The 23,419-nt window shown below is 49.4% G+C and overlaps 2 protein-coding genes across 6 annotated transcripts in view; both read left to right on the top strand.

Moving 5' to 3' along the window:
• serpinh2 (serine (or cysteine) peptidase inhibitor, clade H, member 2) overlaps positions 1 to 8,001 on the top strand; it is an 83,793-nt gene extending 75,792 nt beyond the window's left edge. For both annotated transcript variants that reach the window (XM_011606590.2, XM_029839823.1), the window contains one exon: positions 6,838 to 8,001. In XM_011606590.2, the coding sequence (XP_011604892.2) occupies positions 6,838 to 7,143 (306 nt within the window). In that variant the 3' untranslated portion in view covers positions 7,144 to 8,001. The remainder of the gene's footprint in view (positions 1 to 6,837) is intronic.
• Positions 8,002 to 8,188: 187 nt separating this feature from the next.
• The window catches only part of LOC105416826 (uncharacterized), a 103,427-nt gene continuing 88,196 nt past the window's right edge, over positions 8,189 to 23,419 (top strand). For 2 of the 4 annotated variants that reach the window (XM_029839824.1, XM_029839825.1), the window contains exons 1-3: positions 8,189 to 8,526; positions 12,807 to 12,950; positions 18,259 to 18,343. In XM_029839824.1, the coding sequence (XP_029695684.1) occupies positions 8,317 to 8,526; positions 12,807 to 12,950; positions 18,259 to 18,343 (439 nt within the window). In that variant the 5' untranslated portion in view covers positions 8,189 to 8,316. Of the gene's footprint in view, positions 8,527 to 8,623; positions 8,772 to 10,117; positions 10,487 to 12,806; positions 12,951 to 13,255; positions 14,169 to 18,258; positions 18,344 to 23,419 lie in introns of those variants that run through there. The other 2 variants (XR_964740.2, XR_003889198.1) reach the window with 2 other exon arrangements.

Below are 23,419 nucleotides of genomic sequence, written 5' to 3' on the forward strand. Positions count from 1 at the left end.
GGTGCCGAAGCCTTCGAGATTTATTCAGTTAGGTGTTTCTGAAAGGTGAGTGCTGTATAATGGATTTAAATGGGGGGGGGGTTATTGTGAAGTATTCAGGAAGTTTATGGTAAGAACAAAGCAGAAGGTTAATAAAGAATGATTTAATGTGTAGCATGAAGGACAAACTCAACGTTCCTGACGTTAGAGTTGAATCAATAACAAAGCCATAAGGAGATTAGCTTATTGGGATGAGATCAAATTGGTCGTCATTATTTATAGACCAAAACTAATAACAGTTGAAAATAAAAGGCCTTTTTAGTTGTGTTTTGTGGCATGAATCATGCATTTGTCTGCACGTCTGCTCTGAAATGTTGGGATCTGCTCCTTTTTCCCTCTTTTGATTAGACTAAAATGCTCGTGGGATCACAGGCCGTCTTTAAAATATCCTTGGATAAGTGCATTCCTTAACTTCTCGAGGGTTTTTTTTTAAATATTTGAGTCAGTTTTGTACAAAACACATGTATAAATACAGTTGGATAATTGTTTCTCTTTCACTGACGTCCAGCGGACATACGTCTTTGTTCTCTCCACGGGCTTTTTCATATCTGCGAGAAAGTCATTCATCACTCCGATTGTTTCTTTGTCTTTTTAAATGGCGTTCTTTGTTTTATCTGCGTCTCTTTCTCCTTTGTTCCGTGCTCTGGGCTGCCTCCTCTTCCTCACTTTTCATTTTGCTCCTGTTGTTTTGTGTCTCGTTATGAAAGTTATTCTTCCTCGTCCTCCATCTGTCGTGCACGTTGTTGCTGTGCCCCTTTTCTCCAGCAATCTGGTGAAGCTGGTTCCCCCAACCTGCAGTCAGTACCCCTCCGACGTTGAGGCGTCTGGCCTCCAGCTGTACAGCGCATTAGGCTAAAGGTCTTCAACTAGCGGCCTCACCTTGACTGCTAGCATGCTAACAGCAGCCTGATGTGTGTGTCCTGCGGGCTCTCTGTGGGGTTCAGCACCTTCCGTCAGGGTTACTTTTGTCGGAGCACGCAGGTCGTGTCACAGCACAGCTGCTAGCCTCCATTTCTCCTAACATCTGCTAACATCAGGGGAGCAACAACAAAGGGGCAGACACGGTAGCATCTGATGCTAGGGCGCGCGCACGGAGGCTGGTGGCCAAAATACATTTATCATGCTGGGTAGACTGATAATTACCAGCCAGCGGGGTCTGTGGCCGGCTCGCTGTGGCCTCATACACTGGAGCACGTTTAAGTGGATCCCTTTGCTGTTCTTCTTTAGCATTTTAGCTCTTGTGACCCTACAGATACGTGAACAGACAGCATGGCGTCAGAGACGTAGGTGCCAGGGATGCAGCTGTTGTGGTTAAACGACCAGGACCATACAAGCGGGGAGGGGGGGGTTTAGCTGAACCTGACAGATACAGATGACACGCTGTAAAAAAACCCATTTCCCAGCGTCTTGGCACCCCGGCTGTGATCACAGACCATATTGTCTTAATGGTAACCCCTTAACCTCCTCGCTGACTGATGATCTCCGAAGCTGCCTGGTCCTAGTCGCACCAATGTCTCCAAAGAGCCGCGCTGCCATGCTTCCCTCTCCGAGTCGTGCCCTGCTGAGCAAGGCTTTGACGTTACATTGTCAGGACACTCTGGGGGGGTCATAACGCGCAGCTACAACCCCCGACACACAAGGGGAAGAAGAGAGACGCGCTGCTTTTTTCTGATTATATAAGCTAGCTGTGGACGAGCACTTAAAAGTTTTAACCTCTTGTTTTCTTCATGACTTGTCCCTTTGAGTTTGCTCTCTGAAGAAAAAGGAAGTGCATTTGAGAAATGATTACAGAGCTCTGAGCAAACCCACTGCTGACTCATTTTGACTGTCCGTCAAACCCTTCTGTCCACGGCTTCATTTTTCCATTCGGGTCAGTCCAATAATTGCTCATCCTTGCGCATTAAAACTGTTTACTGTCATCTCGTATGTCAGTCTGCAGAATGTCTGTGCTTGTGTGTGTGTGTGTGTGTGTGTGTGTGTGTGTGTGTGTGTGTGTGTAAGCCAAAAACCCAGCTTTGTCACGTTCAGGCACCCGTTTATTCTCTATCAGTTCCAGGGATCTAGTTCCTTTTTGTCGGCGTTCACTCAGCATCACCTTGGCTCCGCTGACCTAAATAGGAGTGACGTTCAGCAGCCAAGTGAAGAGGAGAGGTGGAGGAGAATGTGTGTGTGTGTGTGTGTGTGGGGGGGGGGGGGGGGGGGAGAGAGTCAGCGATGCCTTGGGGACAAGGTGGGAAGAGTCACGGGGAGCTATAAATAGTCGCTGAACTCTGGCTTTTTCCCTTCCTTCACATTTCCCTATTTGTGGCGTCCTCGTCCGGTAAAGGACAGCGACTGTAGTCAGACATGCAGAAGCATGGCCCCGGGGTCACAGGAGAAGCCGACCCCAGGGGGCGCTAGCCTGGCCACACGCTCGCTCACAATAATGGCTTTAGCCCGAGCTCCATCCCAGCTCTACCTCCAGTCTGTGAGTAAGACGCATGGACGTGCACAGGAGAGCTCACTCAGTCACAGCTAATGAGGTCAAAAGGTCATCAAATATTTACAAGAGCGCACTCGGCAGTATACGGCACCCGGGGACGGCGGTTTTAACACAGCCTCGCTCAAAATGGATTTCTCACATGTGTTTTGTAGCATTTAGTTGAGTATCTTGTAAAAGATAAAGCTGCGGCTCCTTTTTCTCCCGTTTCATTTGTGTGGAGCTCGCCCCAGGGACTCAACGGCGACGCGTGTGAATGAGAAGCAGGGGCGTATTGACCACGAGGAGCAGGTAAAAGCTCACGTAAATAAGATCCCGAGAGCCGTTCCCCTGATGGGACTCAATGGACGGATGGAGTGGCTTTGAAGCCTGGAGAGCGGACTGAAAGAGAGGGTTGCATCAAATGAAATGAAGCCAGATCACAGCCACATGCGGCGCACTTGAAACCACCCACGCAGGACGATAAAGGCGGCATTGAACTTAGCAGAACCCAGCCTGTAAAGAGCCGCTAAAAGTGCTAACAGCTTAGCAGAAACATTTGGCAGATCTCAGTGGGGAGCCGAAGGGGAACGGAGTGTAGACCTATCCATGGGATCCCATTAGATCCAGCCTGTTTCTGTCCGACATGGACAGACGGGATCCATTTACACAGCAGCGGTTTGCAGAATGTTTGTTTGTTTGTTTCATCTGTTTGTGCCCAGAAAATGTTATTGCCAGGAATCTTTACCTGGGTAATAAAAGTTCTGGAAACTCGGTGTTTTACCTGCGTACTTGCTCTGTTTTACCTGCGTACTTGCTCTCTTTTACCTGCGTACTTTCTCTGTTTTACCTGCGTACTTACTCTCTTTTACCTGCGTACTTGCTCTGTTTTACCTGCGTACTTGCTCTCTTTTACCTGCGTACTTGCTCTGTTTTACCTGCGTACTTACTCTGTTTTACCTGCGTACTTACTCTGTTTTACCTGCGTACTTGCTCTGTTTTACCTGCGTACTTACTCTGTTTTACCTGCGTACTTACTCTGTTTTACCTGCGTACTTGCTCTGTTTTACCTGCGTACTTTCTCTGTTTTACCTGCGTACTTACTCTGTTTTACCTGCGTACTTTCTCTGTTTTACCTGCGTACTTGCTCTCTTTTACCTGCGTACTTGCTCTCTTTTACCTGCGTACTTGCTCTGTTTTACCTGCGTACTTGCTCTGTTTTACCTGCGTACTTGCTCTGTTTTACCTGCGTACTTTCTCTGTTTTACCTGCGTACTTACTCTGTTTTACCTGCGTACTTTCTCTGTTTTACCTGCGTACTTGCTCTCTTTTACCTGCGTACTTGCTCTCTTTTACCTGCGTACTTGCTCTCTTTTACCTGCGTACTTACTTTCTTACTTACTTGCGTACTTTTAATGGAAACACAGCCACATTTTCCAACTCCTGGGATATATTTCACGGGCAGCCAATCAGGATACAGTTTCAATGAACGCAAATGTGTTTAATCTTCCTGTTAAAGGGTTGTGTAACGACCGCCAGGCGACGTTTTTGTCTTTCCCGCTGTTTCCAAACGCGGCCGAGGTGCAAACGCGTGCCTTGTAACGGCAGTAAGCGTCTAAAAGGATGAGTGAATAATCACATATTTGGTGAATAGTGCTTTTAAATGGCATCAAGGCTTTTAGTGTAAACAGGCTTTTAGCTACCCCAGATTGAGTGCTGTCCCCCCGTTTCTCTGCCTTTTTCTTCCCAAACGAAGCACCGCGCTCATTCTTTGTGATTGATGTCTGTTTCGGGTGGTTTTTTTGGGGAGGGGGGTAAACTCGCCGGTTACTTTAGAGAGAAAAGAATCTCCTTAATAGCGCGACTGCTGGGGGAAATTTGTCTTTCCTGCATTGCGTTTTTAAATAAGCGCATCACAGATCTAAAAGTGATTCCTAATGCAATTGAAAGTTCCCTATTCTGCCTGCACAGCCGGTGCAATATTAGATTCCATCATGGGAAACGGCTGCACGCGCTCCCCTTTGACTGGCGAGATAAAAAACATCTGGACGGGGCAGGAGTCACGGTGGGCAGCCGACGTCCAAATAGTTTCCAGTTTTAATCCCTGTAGCCGACATAAAAGCAACTTAACTTGTTTTCCCATCAGCTCCCTGCTTATTTAGCCCCCTCTGACACATACGATCAGCACCAACGCCCCCCCCCCCCCCCCCTCCAGATTTAGCCATAACGTGCCCACCACCACTGGAAACCCCTCCCAACTCCGTGGGCTCACCCGTCATGCTGAAGTAGCGCGATGCGTAAGGCTTGCTAGCCGGGGGCTTCACGCCGAGCTGCGGAGCCTGTTGGGCTCAGGCCGACCACGCAGAACCCACCAGCTGATGCCGCCTGTGGCTGCCGCTCGCACACGGGAGGACGGCCGCTCCCATCTGGGAGGTATCAGCCCTCTTCCCGGCGCCTTTCCATCTAGCATTCACGCGGCGCCTCGGAGATAAAGGGCAGCCAAAGAGCACCTCCCAGAGGTTTATCTCCACATATAATGCATTACCACACGGCCGCGGTGCTCGGAGAATCCAAAGGCTCCGCTCTCCTCTCTCCTCCCGTGACAATAACCTTCTCAAAGAAGAGCTGTGCAGATGCACCTGTACCTCCGGTGGCCACGGAAGCTGGTTCCTGAGAGGCCTGCGTGAGTTCAGAGCACAGGAGCCCGCGCACATCTGTCTCGGATCATCCAGATCATCCGAGGAGTCCACGGAGGAGACGTGCGCCCGGGCGAGGCGGCCTGTCTGAGCAGAGAAGGATGGGGGGGGGGGGGGCAGATTCAGAGCGATGGCAGAGCCAGACAGTGATGTAGCGGTCGCCAGTGGAGGAATAATAGATGAGGACAATAGCAGCGCATCAGGGCGGGAGGCAGCGTGGGCCCGGAGAGACACGGAGGACGGGGGGCGTCTGCCCAGGGCGGGGTCCAGGTTAGCCTAGCATGGCGCGCTCGCCTGCGCCACACGTGCAAAAGGGTCGCCCCCCGACGCGGCTTTAGGAGCTGGATGGAGCCGAACACGCCGTAGCCGCAGATGTTTCCAGGAACGCTTCCAACATGCTCGTTCCCGCCGCCGAACACGAGGTTCACCCGCCGCCGCTCCCCGACTCCTTACTTCTGGCAGCCACGGCCCGATGCACATCCGCGCTCGCACGCCGGTGCCCACCCACGCTCTCGCCCGGCCCCCTGAGAAGCCTGTCACCGCCAGTGGCCCTCCCCCATTGGAGGATAAACTACCTGTCAACACCGCGGCTTTCCAAGGAATTCATATCACAGGGAAGACAAAGGTGCCGAGGTCACGGGGCTTCGCACTTAAATTATTCATCGTCCGCTTCCTCCTTTCATCCCCTCCCTGACCGTCGCCCACTTTGTTCTGCCAACCTGCAACAAGGGCAGCTGTCAGCCTCCATCCCAGCTCCGGCTCTGGCCCAGATTGTAAATAAGCGTGATGAAAACCTCCGGCAGAACGCCGGCCGATCGACAGTTTGGGACGGCGTGTTTATGTTTACCAAGGTGCAGTGAGGTTGGAGGCATCGTATTTTAGATGCTAAAACTGCTCATCATTGGGTTCTCTCCCTCTCTCTCCCCCTCTCTCCCTCTCTCTCTCACACACACACTCTCTCTCTTCCTCTCTCTCTCACACACTCTCCCTCCCTCTCTCACACACACACACCCTCTCTCCCTCCCTCCCTCTCTCACTCTCTCTCTTTCTCCCTCTCTCACACACACACTCTCCCTCCCTCTCTCTCTCCCTCTCTCACACACACTCTCTCTCACACACACTCTCTCTCCCTCCCTCATTCTCCTTCTCTCACACACTCTCTCTCCCTCTCTCACACACACTCTCTCACACACATACTCTCTCCCTCTCTCCCTCCTCTCTCTCTCTCACACACTCTCTCTCCCTCTCTCCCTCCCTCTCTCCCTCCTCTCTCTCTCTCGCACACTCTCCCTCCCTCTCTCTCTCACACACTCTCTCTCTCTCCCTCCCTCTCTCCCTCCTCTCCCTCTCTCACACACACACTCTCTCTCCCTCTCTCTCACACACTCTCTCTCACACACTTAGTCCTGGCAGCCACGAGATGCAGGACTAAGTTGCAATGATTCTCCCGCCTCATTTTGAGAGAAACAATCCCTACTTTTCTTTACCTTTCATGTAAAATAGCAACGTAGCATGAGAGCTAGCAGCTTTATATTGTTATAAATGATTCCAAGTGTTTCTTTGCTCCCCTGCTATAAATAGTAAACAAGCTAACATTGCTGTTAGCCTGCTAGCAATCAAGTTTCCTCTTTGTGTGCATTGTAGAAGCCGCTGTCTGCTCTGGGCTTGGTTGATGCCTGGGACCAGAAGGTGGCGGATTTCTCAGGAGTATCTGGGAAGGCCAAGGGGAAACTCCACCTCAGCACCGTCCTCCAGTGGACCTCCCTGGAGCTAGCTGCTCAGGCCGGACCCGGAGAGGACCAGCTGGAGGAGGAGGAGATTGAAAAGCCCAAGATGTTTTACGCCGATCACCCGTTCGTCTTCTTGGTCCGTGACAACGCCACCGGCGCTCTGCTGCTGATGGGCGCTCTGGACCACGTGGAGGGAGAGGCCGTCCACGACGAACTCTAACACCTTCCTCAACTCCTGAGACGCTTCCTCTCACCAAGGCTACGCTATCGTTAACATCAAGACGTCGTCATTCTCTGGCACGCGATCCCATCAGGCTCCGGCTGACCACAGTCTCCCGCTGGCTAACGCCAACGCTGAAATACACAGTCGCACACACCTGCTGACCCTTACTCGGAATAGAAAAATAAAAAGACTGAAATATTTGACTGGAGTCGACAAATTCAGGCCAAACCTGGAGAGATTTGGAGCGCTCACATAGACAGACGAAGCTGTAGTCAGATTAGCTACACCAACACGCTGTCAACACAAACAGCAGCAAAGAACATCAGCCTCTCTCTAACACTTGAGTCCTGTGGGTGGGTGGGGGGGTGCGTGGGTGTTCTCCAGGTGACCGACAGATCAAGGGTGCCCACGAGGCAGCTTTTTGGCGTTGGCAGGGTCCCCTGGGCCGTATCTGTGGAAGACTGATGGATCAGCCAAGTGCTTATTGATGAGCCAGCTTTATGCTAATGGCTGTAATGACTCACAACGCTTGTCAACAACACAGAGAGGACGGGGGAACCTTTTAATCCCTTAATACCAGCCGGGATCGATGACACCGGCACGCCACTGGGAACAAATGCGACTGACACGGCTTGACTTAAAAGTGCCAACTTAATATTTAAGGTGATTACGACTATTCAAAGAGCTATTGATTTTATTTTTTTTTTCCCCAGAGCACAGAAGTGAATCATGGACGTATGCCACGTATCTTATTGTGCTTTTTTAAATGTAGTTAGTGTTTGTATCTGTCCAACATTTGCTCACAGTATTTATATAATACTGTATTTATATAATAAAGTAGATTTAAAGGCCTGACTTCGCGTTTCTTCACTCACGAGCGAGTGTTTTAAAGTGCAACTGTTCATTCATGACTCTCGTCGACAAGCATTTTTGAATATTTGATGGGTTTTCTATAAACGTTTCCATAAATGAGTGATGCACCGGGCTGCTTCTGTTCACACAAAACACCATTTATCGCAAAATAAAAATAAGGACTGTAAAATGACTGTGTCACGTGGCTCTGTTCCTAATTTAGCCCTGCTGAGAGGTCTGCCTGTGCGTGTGCGTTACCATGGTTACCCACGTGCTGGACCTCCTACAGTGACCTCCCTCCAGCGGGGCGTGCAGCGGATGCTTGGAAAGGGCACTGTTGCAGGGGCACTCCGGTCCCACCCAACCCGGCAGCTCAGTTCAGACGGAGCCATGATGGATCCCAGGCTGTCCGCTGAGAGCAAATCAATCCCGCCGCAGCTCCCCGCTGACCCACCTTCACATTTCATTCACTTCAAAACATGCAGAAAAACACGTGGAGCCGGGGCTCAAGTCACCTGCGGAGAAAAGGTAAGACTCCCTCACACGCAGAATGACCCACTGAGGGAGGTGGCGGCTCTTTTAATTCAATTACTCTCAAGTTAACCTCATTTCAAAGGTCAAGATGACAATTTTCCATCCTATAAATGATGTTAAATGATAATCCTGCCCTCGCTCGCTTCCGTCGCTGGGGGGGAGAGAGAAATTAATACCGGAAGTAATTTAGGCTGACTTCCGGTTGCACAATTAAACGTAAATAAAGTAGAACGTCCAAGGTAAGTCCACTGCTGTTTGTTTAAAGATATTTTTATATTAACTGCTTTAACCTTTTATTTTTTAAGAAAAGAAAAGCTTGTTGGCGTGTTAAGGTTTCCTCCGTGGTTATGACGTTTTCGTCGTCGGCCTAATTAACCGCCCCGCAGCGTGGACTCATTAAGTTAAACAAGTAAATGACTTTTAGCCGAATTACGAGCTGTTTTCAGACTGTCAGCTTTAGGAAACACCAATTAGGCTACAGATTAAGCGAACTACGTCTTTAATATGAATACCAATAGAAATGTAATGTGTGTTAATGCGTCGTTCAACTAAACGTTCCGAACAGCCTGTCGCAGTTAGATTAGACGTCATTTATGTAATGTGGACTTTAAGCACTTTCCTCTGCCCTCTGAAGCCTTGTGGACCTTTAAATCACCGTTACATTCAGTTATATTCAACTCTGCTAACACTGTTTTGATTGATTTTCTTCCCTTTTCACGTCGTTTGAAACTACAATGAAAAGATGCTACAGGAGCATCTTCCCGCTCCAGCTCGTTATTATTCCTGGTTTGTCTCTGAAGTGGTTCGACCTGGCCTACAAGTCTTTGTTTTGAATGTTTTTGCTTCCTAATTCCAAAAGACAGCGACCACTAACCCTATAACTGAGGCCTGGGATCACTCAGGGATCACTACCAAGCTTTTAGAGGATAAAGTCCCGCTACGTGGCCTTCCTCACCACTGCGGGCTCCATCTGCCTGGAGGAGCCTCTGCTGCAGCCCATATTAATGTTATTGATCAATGTCAACTTTTATGCGTCCTTCGACGTCGGATCACAAGGCGCAGATTGATTTCGCTGCCCCTTTCTTCTCTTTCCAGTAGAACTTTCTTGTATTTTCCTCCCTCCCTTCCCTGGGTTCTCCTCAATAACCCGTCTCCTTTATTGCACACGCTCTTTAGAAAGTGACAACTTTGAAAAACTGAATCAAAGTTTCAATAAAGTCCGGACCGCTGTGGGCTTTGACGCGCTGGGCGGCCGGAGCGGAAGACTATATCTCGGCTCCCAGAAAGATAAATAGTTCATGAAGCTGTTGACTTCACCATTTTATTACTTTTGTCTCGGAATTGTCTACCTGCCCACAGCACTTTTGGTGCACAAATTATTCATGGTGCTCCCCACAGGACCCAGACGTCAATCCCAGTACGAGTTAGTGGGGGAGAGGGGAGCAGGAAGTCTGACATGAGCTGAGGAGGAACGACACCTGCTGCTCATGTTCGGATTCAGGAAGATTCAAACCGGATCTTCCGAAATAACGACAGTGATGACACTACAGTACCACGATAATAATGCTATTTTTCTGCACCCCAGTTCCGATGTTGAGTGGCTTGGCCTTGCTTCCGTGATGGAGGTGTGACCACGTCTGGCCAGACTCTGAGCTGATGGCGCTGCTGGACATCTTCCCATTTCAAAGGAAACAAGCTAAATGTGTTTTTTGTTTTGTTTTAATCTTCTGCCCTGTTTCCGCGGGCAACCGCTGCGCCTCCTTTGTTTAGGGTGCGTTTTGTGTCGGACACGTATCAAAGATACCAAGTTTCCTGACTCTTGACGTGCCTCTAAGAATGGCTGCTGGTTGGGAAGCGAAGGGTCGGAGCACTATAGATTGATGATGTCATTTGTCTTTGGTTCGCCCACTTTGCATTTTGTAAATTGCTAAAAAATAAACGATCGCTATTTATATTTTTCCACACCTTTGCACGTGCAAACTCTCCCTTTCACCTATAATTATAGAAAGTGTTTAATAGAGTGATTCCCTTAAGAGTGACTTCCCCTCCCACCCAATAGGAGTTTATATTTTCTTTTTAATAACAAAATTTGGAGAAACTCTCGAGTTGAGACTGCGGGACAGTAATGAAGAGAGGGAGGAGAGACTGGAGGGATTATTAACCAAAGCAGCTGTAATTATGAAAATTGGTGTCCTTCACATTGTAATTGCTTTTCCAAGGTCTCCAAACTGTGTTGTTTAGATATGGCGGCATATATGTAGGGCAGCCGTTTGTCTTTGTGCCTTGAGATTGAAGATGAACGTGGAGTTTCGGAGACAAGAAAAGGTGCTGGATCGGTTTCAGGGACCAGGAGTCATCCTGCCGTGAATGGAAACTTTGTCAGGATTAAAGAGTCGATGGCTGGATTCTCCTGACTGAGTTCTGCATGGCAGGAAAGACTTTAAAGAGCAACCTCCAGCCCGGTCCAGTCACGTTAGTCTGGCGTTCCGTCACCCTCGGAGTGCTGGGAGTGAACATGAATATTAACCGCTTCCACCCTGGGGAAAAAAGCAACCTCCCAAACACACCCGCTGCGATCCGGGCTATCGCCAAGCTAACGGTGTGCCAGCAGAGATGGCGGCGCCGCTTGAAACGCTGCTTTAGGGATTAATTTCGGAGCTCATTCTGCATAGCAGCAGGTTGTCACATCAACACGGGGAATTAGAAGAAGTTCTCGGACGTGGGAGGAAAATCATCCTGTTGCGCGGCTTATTAAATTGCTACAGGATGGGTTCATCCAAATATATAAATAAAAAAACAGCTCTTATTTATCCTTCTTTGTTCAAAGCAGCAAGATGGGAAGGGGGGGTGTATAAATGCTGAGGTGATGTGATGCCGACACCTCAAATTTGCCTATTGTTAGCTTTTGTGGTTCAGGTGTAGCACATAGCTGTCCCCAGATGTAGGGAAGCGTCGGCACGACAACTCTGAAATTAGTTAGAAACCTGGAGAAGCAGGATCAGATTTTACCACCTAATGAAGCTGCTCAGACGCTGTGCTCATCAGATGAAAGAGTAGCGTTAAACCCCCCCACTGGGAACCCGCTGATGGTGTTTTCTCTGCATGCGTCCACTCCTACACACTCTCTGCTGCGTGTGTGTGTGTGTGTGTGTGTGTGTTTATGCATTCCTGTCTAACTGTTTAAACACTGGCCACTAATCTCATACAGCTCTAATCATGCTCACAGAGGTGTGTGTGTGTGTGTGTGACTGTGTGTGTGTGTGTGTGTGTGTGTGGGTAGTTCAGGGACCAGCTGCTTTCAAGTTTAAAGATCTGCTCAGTCACCCTCAGGTCTGCTTCCAGCTCTGATATTCTTTGTTTTATTGGACGTTTTTGTTTAAAGAAAAAACCAAAATGGGGGTAGCTACGCCGAATAAACGCTCCTCAAACGCTCCTTTTTGGCCGTTTGGCCGAAGGACAGGAGATGAAGGTGCGTTATTCCACCTCCACCAGCTGGAGCCAACAGCGCCCTCCCAGGACCACTCATTCCCCCCTCTCCACCAGATGTAGCTGCACCAAAAGATAATGACTAAACCCCAGCGAGACATGTGTTATGGAGCCCTTAATGAAAGAGTTGTGCCCCATTGAGCCCTATAATGAATGTTCTGACATTGAAAATCCCGGGGGGGGGCTCGCTTGATTCCTGCGAGCGGGTTCAAGTAGCAAACATTTTGATGGAGGAAATAGAAACGTCGGAATAATGTTTGGAGGCGGCTGCGGCCAGGCTCCGTCCAAAACTCATCCAGCCGCTCTGACATGTTGGGTTTTCATCCCGACTAATGAAAATGTCAAAAAGCGACAGTGTAGAGAGGCGGGACTGCCCACTCTGCCCCAGGAGCCCGCAGATGGGAAGCAGAGATAGCTGTCGAGCCTCGTCAGCGGGGCCAGGCGCGCGTCCACGCTAGCGTTACGAGCGATAAGAGCTTTTGTAGATTTTAGTAATGATGTCCCTGAATGCCGAGCGAGCCGCTTCTAAAGAGACCCGCAGGAATTAATAAACACGCCTCCCCTTTCATCACGGCAGTGGGGGTTTTTGCTCTGCTTTGGAGAAATTGCAGAGGAAAAAGGACTGACCGTCATCATTTAATTACGCATTTCAGGGTTTTTCGGAGCCTTTTTTTCGTCCTCTCCTTTACTATTTTACCCACTACTGTCTCTGGCTCCTCTTTAATTCCCTCAGCCTCTCGTCTCCCTGTAATGTTTCCAGCCTCCTGATATTCTCTTTTCTGATGCAGCTTACAGAGCAGCTGGCCCTCCACATCTTCACGTCAGGCGCGAGCTCCGCCCACCACCTCAGCTGGCGTGGTATCGGACGACCCGCTGACCTCTGCCCTCTTGGAAAAGGACGCCAGCATCGGCAACATGTGCAGCAGCATCAGGTCAGTCCATGAAGGAATGGTATCCTTCCTGGTTCCTGCCATGGTTTCCCTGGTCAGCGTCTGTAGCAGTCGCAATCCTCAAGTGCTGTTTCCACCTGGAACTTTGGACACGACAAAAAGGCACGCGGTCTGTTGCCATGGTGACTCCCCGCTCACGACAGCGCTCTGGTTTTTAATTGAGTTTGCTAGATCACGATTGATTATCTGCACACGCTGCCCCAGTGTTTGCTTCACTGTCAAGATAATCATTACTTTAACGGTCTTTTGTTTTCTCTCACACTTTTGGTGGATCTTTCCTCACAAAGTGTTGGCAGCAGGTCTCGTGAGAGGACCATGACGACCCCGGGCACTGTCGGGGGTCTCCCTACTGTCCTTATAAGCTCAGATAAATGAACAGAAGCTGTTGGGGACCGGCCCGCTCCCTCAAACCCCAACAACGTGATCCGACCAATCAGAGGGAAGGGGCGGGGCTCTACACCTGTGAAGGGGCGTGGCCAGACCACTCTGTTACAATGATGATGGTGTCGTCACCTGGCCGATGCCTTTGAGGAGGAACAGATCCATTAGCCACGTTTACGTGCGCATTTTGACGTGGGGACAACATGAAGACGTCTGATTAAAACGTGCGCGTACGTGCACCGAGCAGTTAATGGGGATAAATTCACCGTGACCCGTGTAATTCATTGAGAACAGCAGAGGATGAAGCTCCCCCTCCCCGTACTGACCTCCTCCCTCCTCTCAGATTGGACCTGTGACGTCCGCACGGACCTTCGTTAGAAGGTCGACGAGCATAAACCGCCCAACTGGGTCGGAAATTTCTTTCCGGATGATTCTGTTCAGATTCTGGTTTTCCCATTGGTACATTTACTTGATGCAGTTTTCTTTGGATGAGCGTTGATCCCTGATTGACTGCATTTATCCCTGTAAACATGGCTAACACGATGTTTATCACCGCTGTCAGGAACGGCTTTCTGGGACAAATAAACGGAGCAAGACGGGAAATCCAACCCCTGTGAAACTGGAGCTTTGAAAACTGACTGTAGACGTGGATCTCCACTGTTTCACCGTATTCTCTTTGGACCTTTGACATCCGCTCTTTTTATTCCAAGAAGAACCCAAACCTTCCTTTTCTGGAGGTTTGTTTTAGAACCTATCAAATGTAAACGGTACGAGGAATTTAGGAAGAGTTCTTGAAAATAAAGCCGATTGTGCGATTCTATTTCCAAAATATCTTTGGCAGACACAGTTTGACGTGCGTCACACGCAGCCATGAGTGTTTTTCTGTTTGGACTCTAATGCGACAGAGACTCTGTCAGCCACAGATGCCAGGCAGCTAAACGCTGATGGACCGTCTGAATGGAGCGGCGGTAATCAGACAGCACGCCGGTAGGTTGTGATGGTTCAATTCTCATGCTAATCATCTCATTCACCGGAAAGAAAAGCCCCCTTTTTCAAAGGAGCGACGCACAATCCGAGCGCGAGCGCGCAAAGAGCGCTCCCGCCGGAGTAAACAGAAACCGCACACCCACAATTACAACCTCCTCTACCTGACGCTGCGCCATGTTTCCTGGATAATCGGACAAAGATTGGATAATCCTGACAGAAATCCTTTTCATTCCCGCAGCCCCCCGCGAATCCTCCGTTTGCAGTATCGTTTTCGGTCAATCAAAGGCCCCGCTGAGGAAGCTCTCGGGGTCTCGTTTCAGGCCTGCCGGCTAAAGAGGCTTTCTCCAAACTTTGTTCGGAACTTTCCATATTCTCCACCGATGAAGTCACAACGACCCCCTCCCCCCCAATAGAAGGTGAAACCGTTGACATGCTTCCATAAATATGCATGTAGAACACAGGTAATGCTATCGCTGCTGGGCAGAGGCAGAGAGCCGTCACTCCCCTGTAGGAGTGAGTGGAGGCAATCATGCAGGGCTGCACCTCAATCACTCTGTCACTCCCCATCTGCATCAGAGTGTGTGTGCGTCTGTGTGTGTGTGTGTGTCAGACAAACATGTGGCTACGGTATACACGTGTACAGAGAGCTCAGAAGGACAAAGTGAAAACTGAATTTTATTTCTTTCATTTATTTTTTTTTAAATTTAAAAATGGCAAATTCTTCCACTTCCAGCCAAGGGGATCAAATACTCAACTCCAGAGTGGAGGGACAAAGGCAAAACCTTTAGTCGTACTGGGATGGAAGAAGGGAGCGTTTTCCATTCTGAGCAGGACAGCGTGTCGAGACCTCGAACTCATGTCTGTTGTGCGTTCAGGTCCAAACCCCTGTCGCCCTTCTAGCCCTTCGTTATGGGTGATAAGGGTGTGTGAGGTGAGAAGGGTGGCACAGACTGTTAATGTTTGGCAAATGAATCCGCTGAAATTAAGGCACCCCTGGTGGACAAATAAAACGCTGTAGTTAAGGGCTTTAATATTCTTTCATATTTGTCTTTGGACCGATTGGACCCTCAGGTGGGTCGGTTCTGGGCTGTGAGCCGTAGGTTGGACACCCCTGAACTAGACCCTTTTGTTTGAGATGTTTCCTCACCCTGGCTGGAGTCCACCCGTCTCACATCAGAGCACATACGGAGGCGTGTGGCCAAAAGAACCCGGGGGAGAGGGTCTGGACACGCAAGGCAACCGTGAACCCACCAGTCACTCTGAGCTCCAGAGACCTGGTGTGCAGATGCGACACACTTCCAGAAGGTCCACCATCACTGCACCACTCCTCCAGTCTGAGTTTCCCAGCAGAGGGGTCAGACGAACCCCCGGAGGCCTCTCAGAAACAGCTCTCTGGTCCGAGGGAACCCAGTTAAAACCTCAGGCTAAAGATCAGGATTAAAGCCTTTTTTACAGGTTAATATTAAGGCGCTTTCCCACTGCGGGAGTTCCTGGTAAATAGGGGCAGGAACTTTCCAGGAACCGTTCCTCCCTCTTGGCCATCTCACTGAACGTGCCCCCACTGTGGGGCAGGACCGCCCGGCAGCGTCACAGATCACCGAGCCAGATCTAGAAGCATTGTCTGCTAGGCTAACCCGCATCACATCGTGGTCTAGGTTTGGCCAATCGGTGCTAAGCAAACCCGAGGTCTCTCCCCGGAGTTTTTGGGGCCGATCTAACCACCTTCCGCCCCGTAAAAGGTCCTGTAAGACACACCCACGACAGCGTAAAATGACCCTGACCTTCCTGCAGTGGAGCCCTTGGAGCTTGTTCTCTCGGGCAGTCGTCATCGTTAACGTCGTCGTCCTCTCTGAGCCCTCCCACTGAGCTCTGCAAACACACAAACATTTCATCTGGGTGCGACACGTGAGCTCCCATTTGATGCAACAGCTCTGCTTCCTGTGCTTTGTAGACAGGAACCCTTAAAGAGTGAGAGCCACTCCGGGTGCTCTCATGCCGCTTCTATTTCTGCCATTGGAGGCATTAAAAACTCAGGGAGCAGCACTCTCTCCGGAGAAGATCTGCAACCTTTGCGCCGTCTGCCGCGGTTTTTTTCGAAGAAACGCACGCCGTGTTTCTAGTTTAATGATTTGCGCTTTCTCAGTCTGGAGTCTCGGTGTGTGTGTGTGTGTGTGTGAGAGAGAGAGAGAGAGACTTTGCCCGTCCATTAGTCTCTCTGGGGATGCTGCCAGAAAGGTCACTCACAGATTTCTCTTTTGATTTGAAAAGCACTAAAGCAACGTTGGCTTTCAGACCCTCAGACGTTCCGCGATCGTGTCGCGGAGGAGCTGCGGATTGATGCTCGACACCCCGACGCACAAACGATATAATATCAGCACGACTTTCCCTCACCAGAGTCTGAGTCTGCAAAATATCGCCTGAATCGAGACAAGGCCGCAACACGTGACTTTTAAACTTGGATATTTCGGACGCTCTCATTTGAGCGTTCTGTCGGTTCGCTGCTTTTGGAGCATGATGGGTCATTTTCTGTTTCCTTGTTTTGGAGGCAACAGCCTCATTAAGGGCAAATCAAACGACAAGGCTGACGTCTAAACTAAATGTTAAATAGCGTTTTGTTTTAATGAATGTGGTGCACCCGCGGGCTCGTGCAAGGTGGCTACAAATGACATTTTTTACCATTTAAATTTGGGAGTCTGCCAGTGAACAGTCCTTTCTCCGGTGCCCTTGAGTAGCGGCCCCAGTCAGGTCTTCAGAGGGGGCTTCGTGCTGCCTACCTGCTCATGTGCCATCAGTCTGCTCCTTCTTGCCCTGCCAGGGCACTTTAGTCTTATTTTTAATGTCGATGGCAGCAGGTGTTGAGTCCGAGCCGCCTCGCTCAGAGCAGATGTGCCACCGCCAGCTTGCTGAGCTTCACTGGTGTTTTAGGCCTCTGTCCTATCATTCGGTTCCAGTCCAGGTTTTGTTTGTTGCCTTTTGGAGCCACGCCAGCATTTGTAAGCAAGTCTACTCACCATCTGACTCGAATCAAGAGCTAAAGCAAACATGGCTCACGGACCTGCTCACATGTGGCGTACGGTTTCACACAGTTATGTCGGAGTGAAACTATCGGCCATAAATACAACAGCACGGGGGACTGGGAAGTCTGATGATTATTAGGGTTTTTTAAGAACGAAACATGTCCTCATGCATTTTATCTCTCTGTTGGGTCCGAGTTTGCTCGCAGGCCGTGAATTAGCCTGACTAGCGTTTCAGCGAGCTCGCCGCTGGCATGGATCTGCCTGACGCGGCGCTCGCAGCACAAAGGGCAGCGTTTCAGCTGAAGCAGAGACTAATGAATTATGGGTAAACGGAGAACACGGAGGCTTCGTCTGCTTTGCTTTAAAGCCTCGGCTCTGAGCTAAAGGAGCAGGTGAGCTCTTCAGGGCCCGACCACTCCTCACCTGCAAGGATGTGCCATTCACGCTCAATGGGAACTGTGTGTGTGTGCGTGCACGTTAATATCCGTATTCAATTTGATAATTACTTTTGTGCGCAACTATGCAGCGCTCACCTGGGCTCTCGGTTTCCTGTTGCACCTGTGCTGGTCTGACTCTCCTGGATCTTCTTCCTTCATGAGGACGGACACCTGCTCACGTTCCCCGGGGGACAATTTTAAAGGACAAAGCAAATGTAGTTGTGCGTTGAAATGTCAGTGTTATTACCCAGAGCTGTGCCTCTTTAAGCTGCAGAGGACAACATCTCGGGATCCGTCCCAGTTCACCGTGGAGCAGAATTTCACTTTCGTGTTGGAAAATATTTTCCTTGGCTTAAGAAGAGGAAAATCCGCTGAGTGTTGTGATGTCTTTGTCAGCCATATCAACCTTGAGGTCTCACATCTGGTTACGTCCCCTCCGTCGGCTTAATGTTTTCCCATTTTCCACAGTTTTTCAGCAGCGTGTTGAAGGCTCCCGTGCACCGCCGGAGTCGTTTCCCTCGCCTCTTCATTATTCCACACAGCCGAGGTGGAGGTGAGTAATTTTACAGCCATTTAGGAGTGTTGATGAGCGCTGCTGAGTGGGCCAGATCGCAGGATTTAGTGATGACCACTGCCTTACACTGTGTGTGTGTCTGTGTGTGTATTTCTGTGTGTGTGTGTGTGTGTGTGTATTTGCCACAGATTAAGCACCAACGACATGTTTGCGAAGTGACAAATTTAAAGGTCTAAGAGGTTTGAAGGTTGCGGTTAGGGTCGGGGGGGCAGTTGTGATGCATTTTGCCTGTGAATGATAGAAATGTGGGGGGGGGGGTGTTTCTTTACTGCGCATGTGTGACACAAGCCGCCACAGAGGAGCGGCGGAACCTGCGGTTCCTTGTGGTTTCCACGGTTCAGACGGCCTCTCCCGTAGCAACGCTCCCATCCCGTTTTCCATCTGCTCTCATGGTTCGGAGCCCCCCCAGTTGTATGAAATAATCAAACAAGGGGGGGGGGGCGGACCAAGAATTGTTTATTTTCTACTCAGAAACAGATTTCATCATCCTCTTTTCTGGGTCACCATCGGACCACCGGCGGCATGGTTCTCATTTGTCCCTAATGTTTTTTGGGCCGGCGTGTTCTAATCAGAGGGCACTTTTGTGGTGTTGGCGTGTGTGGCTGAGCGTGTTTATTTTACCCCTGTGTGTAATACACGCATTTAAAGCGTCTCCTCTCTGCTGCGGGGCCTCGGCCATTGTTTTTATTTGTTTCTCTTCTCTCTCTGCGCCGAGGAGCTCCACGACTGCTTTAACATCATTTTCCAATCACTGAAGGCTGTAGGGCAGCGGCTCTGACTGAGCTATTTCTCTCCAGCTAATACCAAAGAAAAGGGAGAGAATAATAACCCCGGCGGTTGATAACAGCCGCAGCGATCGCTCCACAACCCCGCGCCTCCGGTGCTCTCCGTAGCGGCGTAACGCCGTCTTTTTTTGTTTTCTTTTGAAAGCTACACCGCTATTACAAGCTGGCTGACACCCCTCATCTCACGCGTGTCCATCTGAGATCTATTCAACAGCATCTGGTTGTTTGTACAGGAACACGAGGGAGTCGTGAAAACGTCCAGCGGACACGTCAAAGCGAGCCTGTTTGGAACGCGTCTCCAAGCGCTCCAGATTCCAGCTCAGACAAGATCTGGGGAGTAATATCTCGGGAGAATTGGGAATCAGCGACATATGTTGTTTTCATCTCTCCCTATTCTTTTTATTTTCTCAGAGAGGGGGGGGTCGTACAGGGAGGGGGGGCATTATTAACTCATAAGCCGGTTAATGCTGTAGCACTCTCAACCTTCAGCTCAAATGAGAATTTCCGTCATTTACATATCAATTTAATTTCCTGTCTTTCCCTTCTACTCTCCCCCCCCCCCCCTTCATTAAAGGCAGCATCTGCTTGCAAGTGTCAGCACAATCAGCACGGACGATATGGAGAGTTTTGACAAGCTCAGTTTTGTGTCCAGTGTGAGGACGGAGCTTTCAAAGTGTGGCGGACGTAATTACTTCCTCCCCAATATTACTGTCTATCCAAAGGCTTCATAAGTGAAGCCCGGAGCGATTCATATCAGGAGTTTTGTCCTCAATGACTCGATATATCTCTGCGTTTGGGTGCCTCCTTGAGAAGAGACAATTTCAGTGTCGTCATTGAATGCACGGGGATGAAGGGTTAGCATCGGAATTTTAGAGTGTGGACCACCGGGAAATGAATTACGTGACGTCAGAAACGAAGGCTGTGAAGATATTAATGGCCTCTAGTTTTTACAGTTGTTTTGTAGCAGAGCATCACTCAAAATAAAATAAAATATTAAGATTAAAAAACTGATCCCCTCCAACCCGGCCAGGATTCTGGCTCCCCCAGATCGGCTGTGCACCATCAACCATCCCCCGTTCCTGATCCCAGCCGCTCACTCGGAGCCCCTGTTGGACCAGATGGATTCCTCCAGTCTCTGTACCACCGTGGACACGGTCACTGTCCAAGGGTGCAGACCTGCACAGGGCTGGAACCACCAGCCCCAAACGGCTCGGCGAGAGGGGGACAACTGTTGGTGCCACCGTTTGAGCGTGGACACCCAAAATGACCCTCAGTTGCCCTCCTCGTGAGATCGTTCCTCACGGAGGGAGGATTATCCAGAGAACCGTACGGGAGCGCTGAGACCTCGCAGCGCCCACGTGGTCCTCTTCCTGAAGCAGACGCAGGAACTGGCTGTCTCCACATGTGCCAGCGAACATCTGCATGACGCAGAGAAGGTTTGGGAGAAAGAGCTGTTGTCTGGGGAAACCAGCGTTGAGGTCGTTGGCCATGGCAACGGCTGATGGAAGAATCTTCCAGCAGGATAATGAGCCATCTAGAACAGCGGCGGAGGGAGCCCAGGCTTGAAGGGTGGACGGGTTAGGGGTAGAACTCCCTCAGGAGCCACATGGTGAGCAACAAGTAAAGGTCTCATGGGTGCGTGCCCACAAGGTTCCTCTACCAAATATGAACTTATGCTTCTCACCACAATCAAATACCAGCTCACCAATTGGGTTTTTATGCATTTTTACAACACTTATGAATAAACATGTCTAATAAACGTGTCTAAAAACACACACATTTAGCAGGCGACTCAAAGTCGGGCGAAAGAAATGATAATTTTGCATAAAGTTCCTCAGATGTTTGTGTGCTACACTTAGCTGCACCAAACTTGTGTGTTAAACGTGGTGGGCTTCAAGGAAGAGTTCCACCCATCGGACCTCTTCAGCCCTGCAACAATCCGCCAGGTGGAACAGCTACACACCAGTCGCCAGCCCGCCATCGCCGCTTTTAGCTCGTGCTCATCCGCTCTCGTGTTCTGGTTCTTTACCAAATGTGCGTATTTTTCCATCAGAATCCTGCACAATTTCAGATAATTACGTGTAATCGACCGCCACCCCGTGATTAATCTGATTAAAAACGGAGAAGGCTTTACAAGCCTACTGTTATCACATCATTACACAATATTACCAAAATGTGTCACATTACTCTTCCAGCGACGTGCTCTTCCGGGCGCCGCCGCCGCCGTCTCACCGCCGCCACACACAGATATAGACGTGTGTTTAAAGGCGGTCCGACACAGCGGCTCGCTGGTCCGCTGTGGCTCAATCAGGATTAAACCAGTGATCAGAGAAATGAGGGGAGCTGTCATTCCTCTCCACACATCGTCCTCAGTAATTACACCCTCCTCTTCACTTCACCCCCCCCCCCACACACACACACACACACACACACACCTGTGTTTGGGTCTCACCACACACTCCTGACAACACCTCCCACTGGAGCTTTTGTCCAGCACGCGTCCACTCCAACGACACTCATCAAAACAGTCCGCACAGAACCCCCCCCCCCCCCCCCCCCCCCCCCCACTTTTTTAACCCAAGTCTTTCTTAAACAACCGTGCTGTCACGTGCATGTTCTTTCGTGCACGTGCTCACAGAGACGCACATGACGAACCGCTTCAATCTGCCACGTTGAGCTCAGGAGGGCGGTCAGATCGTCGAGCTCTGCCCCCTCCGGGCGGACGTGTGTGACCTTTGGCCCAAAGGTCAAGAGGCAGCGCACACCATGTGTCAGGGTCGCTCCTCTAAACGTGGCGATGGCGTGTTTTTATGTCTGTGTGACACGCCAACGGCAGGATTTATCGACGTTATTTCCATTGTTAGTGTAATAAAATGCCTTTCATTGCCACACGGACATTACTGAGCAACTTATTACACTGATAATATACTATAGATATTTATATATTTATATATAATATGTTTAATGGCGCCTCAAAGCTCATTAGTAATCCCGGTCTCTGTAAATGTAAATGACACCGAGCCGTCATTCTCTTCCTCCCTCATACTTACGTCTTCTTTGCAGACTTCTAAGTAAAAAAATAGAGCCGTGCGCTGTGAAGCAAGTAATTAATCTGTAAATATTTGGGCTTTTTCGTGCCGTTTGTCCCCGTTTTTGTAGTGAGGACTGTACTGTACCTCCGCCTTGTATCCAGGGTTTTGTACGACAGCGCCTCGTTATTATGGCTCAGCACTTGAGCGTGTAATCAATGTAAATCTGGGCGTCTGGAACCGGCTCCCCTGAAGCTCATTATTTGTGACAAGTGCGCGAGGCGGTGTTTGTTTTCTGCCATGTTGCAGATGAGTAATGAGATCATTCGGCCGTCCTCTCCAACGCATTTCTTTGGACGGCGACTGTAACCGACGCCACCCTGCGCGTCTAATCTGGGCGAGGCTCCGCCTGCGTGCCGACTGCACCCCTACTCTATGGTTTTTATCTTAAATTCCATGTTTTTCGCCCTAAATTGCCACAACGTAGCTTAATTAGACTCCCCGTGACCTTTCTTCTTGAATGCTGGTGCAAACTATAAGACGTATAACATTTTCATCGTCCTGTCATGTTCATTTTAAATGAAAATTCCTTTAAATTTAAATTCCATTAGCAGTATTCAAGGCTATCCTTGTTTCCTGCTTCAGGGTAGGCTTTAGCATTGGGGAAGCTAGCTACTTTTCATGGTGTTACTTTGGACTAATTCTCCAGCACAAGGTAAAATATATTTAAACTGCAGTTTAAACTGATGGCTGATTCTTTATTTAACAGAGCTAAATTTATCTCCCGTACTTAAGACAAGGGTAATTTAAAGCACTTGTTTTGTTTTTTTGTATCCTTAACTAGCTTGTCTGTTTGGAAAATTGAAAGTGATGCTGATGGTCTTGATAATAATGACTTTTCCTCATTAAAGAGTGCGTAATAGAGCAGTCGTGTGTGATGACAGTCGACACGCGTGTTTACTTCAGAGTGATTACAGCAGACACCTACTTCATCTCTGTCTTTGGATGGATTCACACACACACACACACACACACAAACCGCTTCAGCGAGGACAAATCCAAGCAGGAAGCAGCTTTATTATTATTATTATTCACTTTTTTAATCAGCTTTAACCAGTTTCATTCGGCTAATCAGAGGGTCACTGGGTTTTGGGCCAATGTTCCCATTATCTAAAGATATCTCGCAGGTACACACACACACACACACACACACTCTTCCTGTCCTCCTGCACCACTTCAGG

Source organism: Takifugu rubripes, chromosome 8 (assembly GCF_901000725.2).
Source record: "Takifugu rubripes chromosome 8, fTakRub1.2, whole genome shotgun sequence".
Classification (NCBI taxonomy): Eukaryota; Metazoa; Chordata; class Actinopteri; order Tetraodontiformes; family Tetraodontidae; genus Takifugu; species Takifugu rubripes.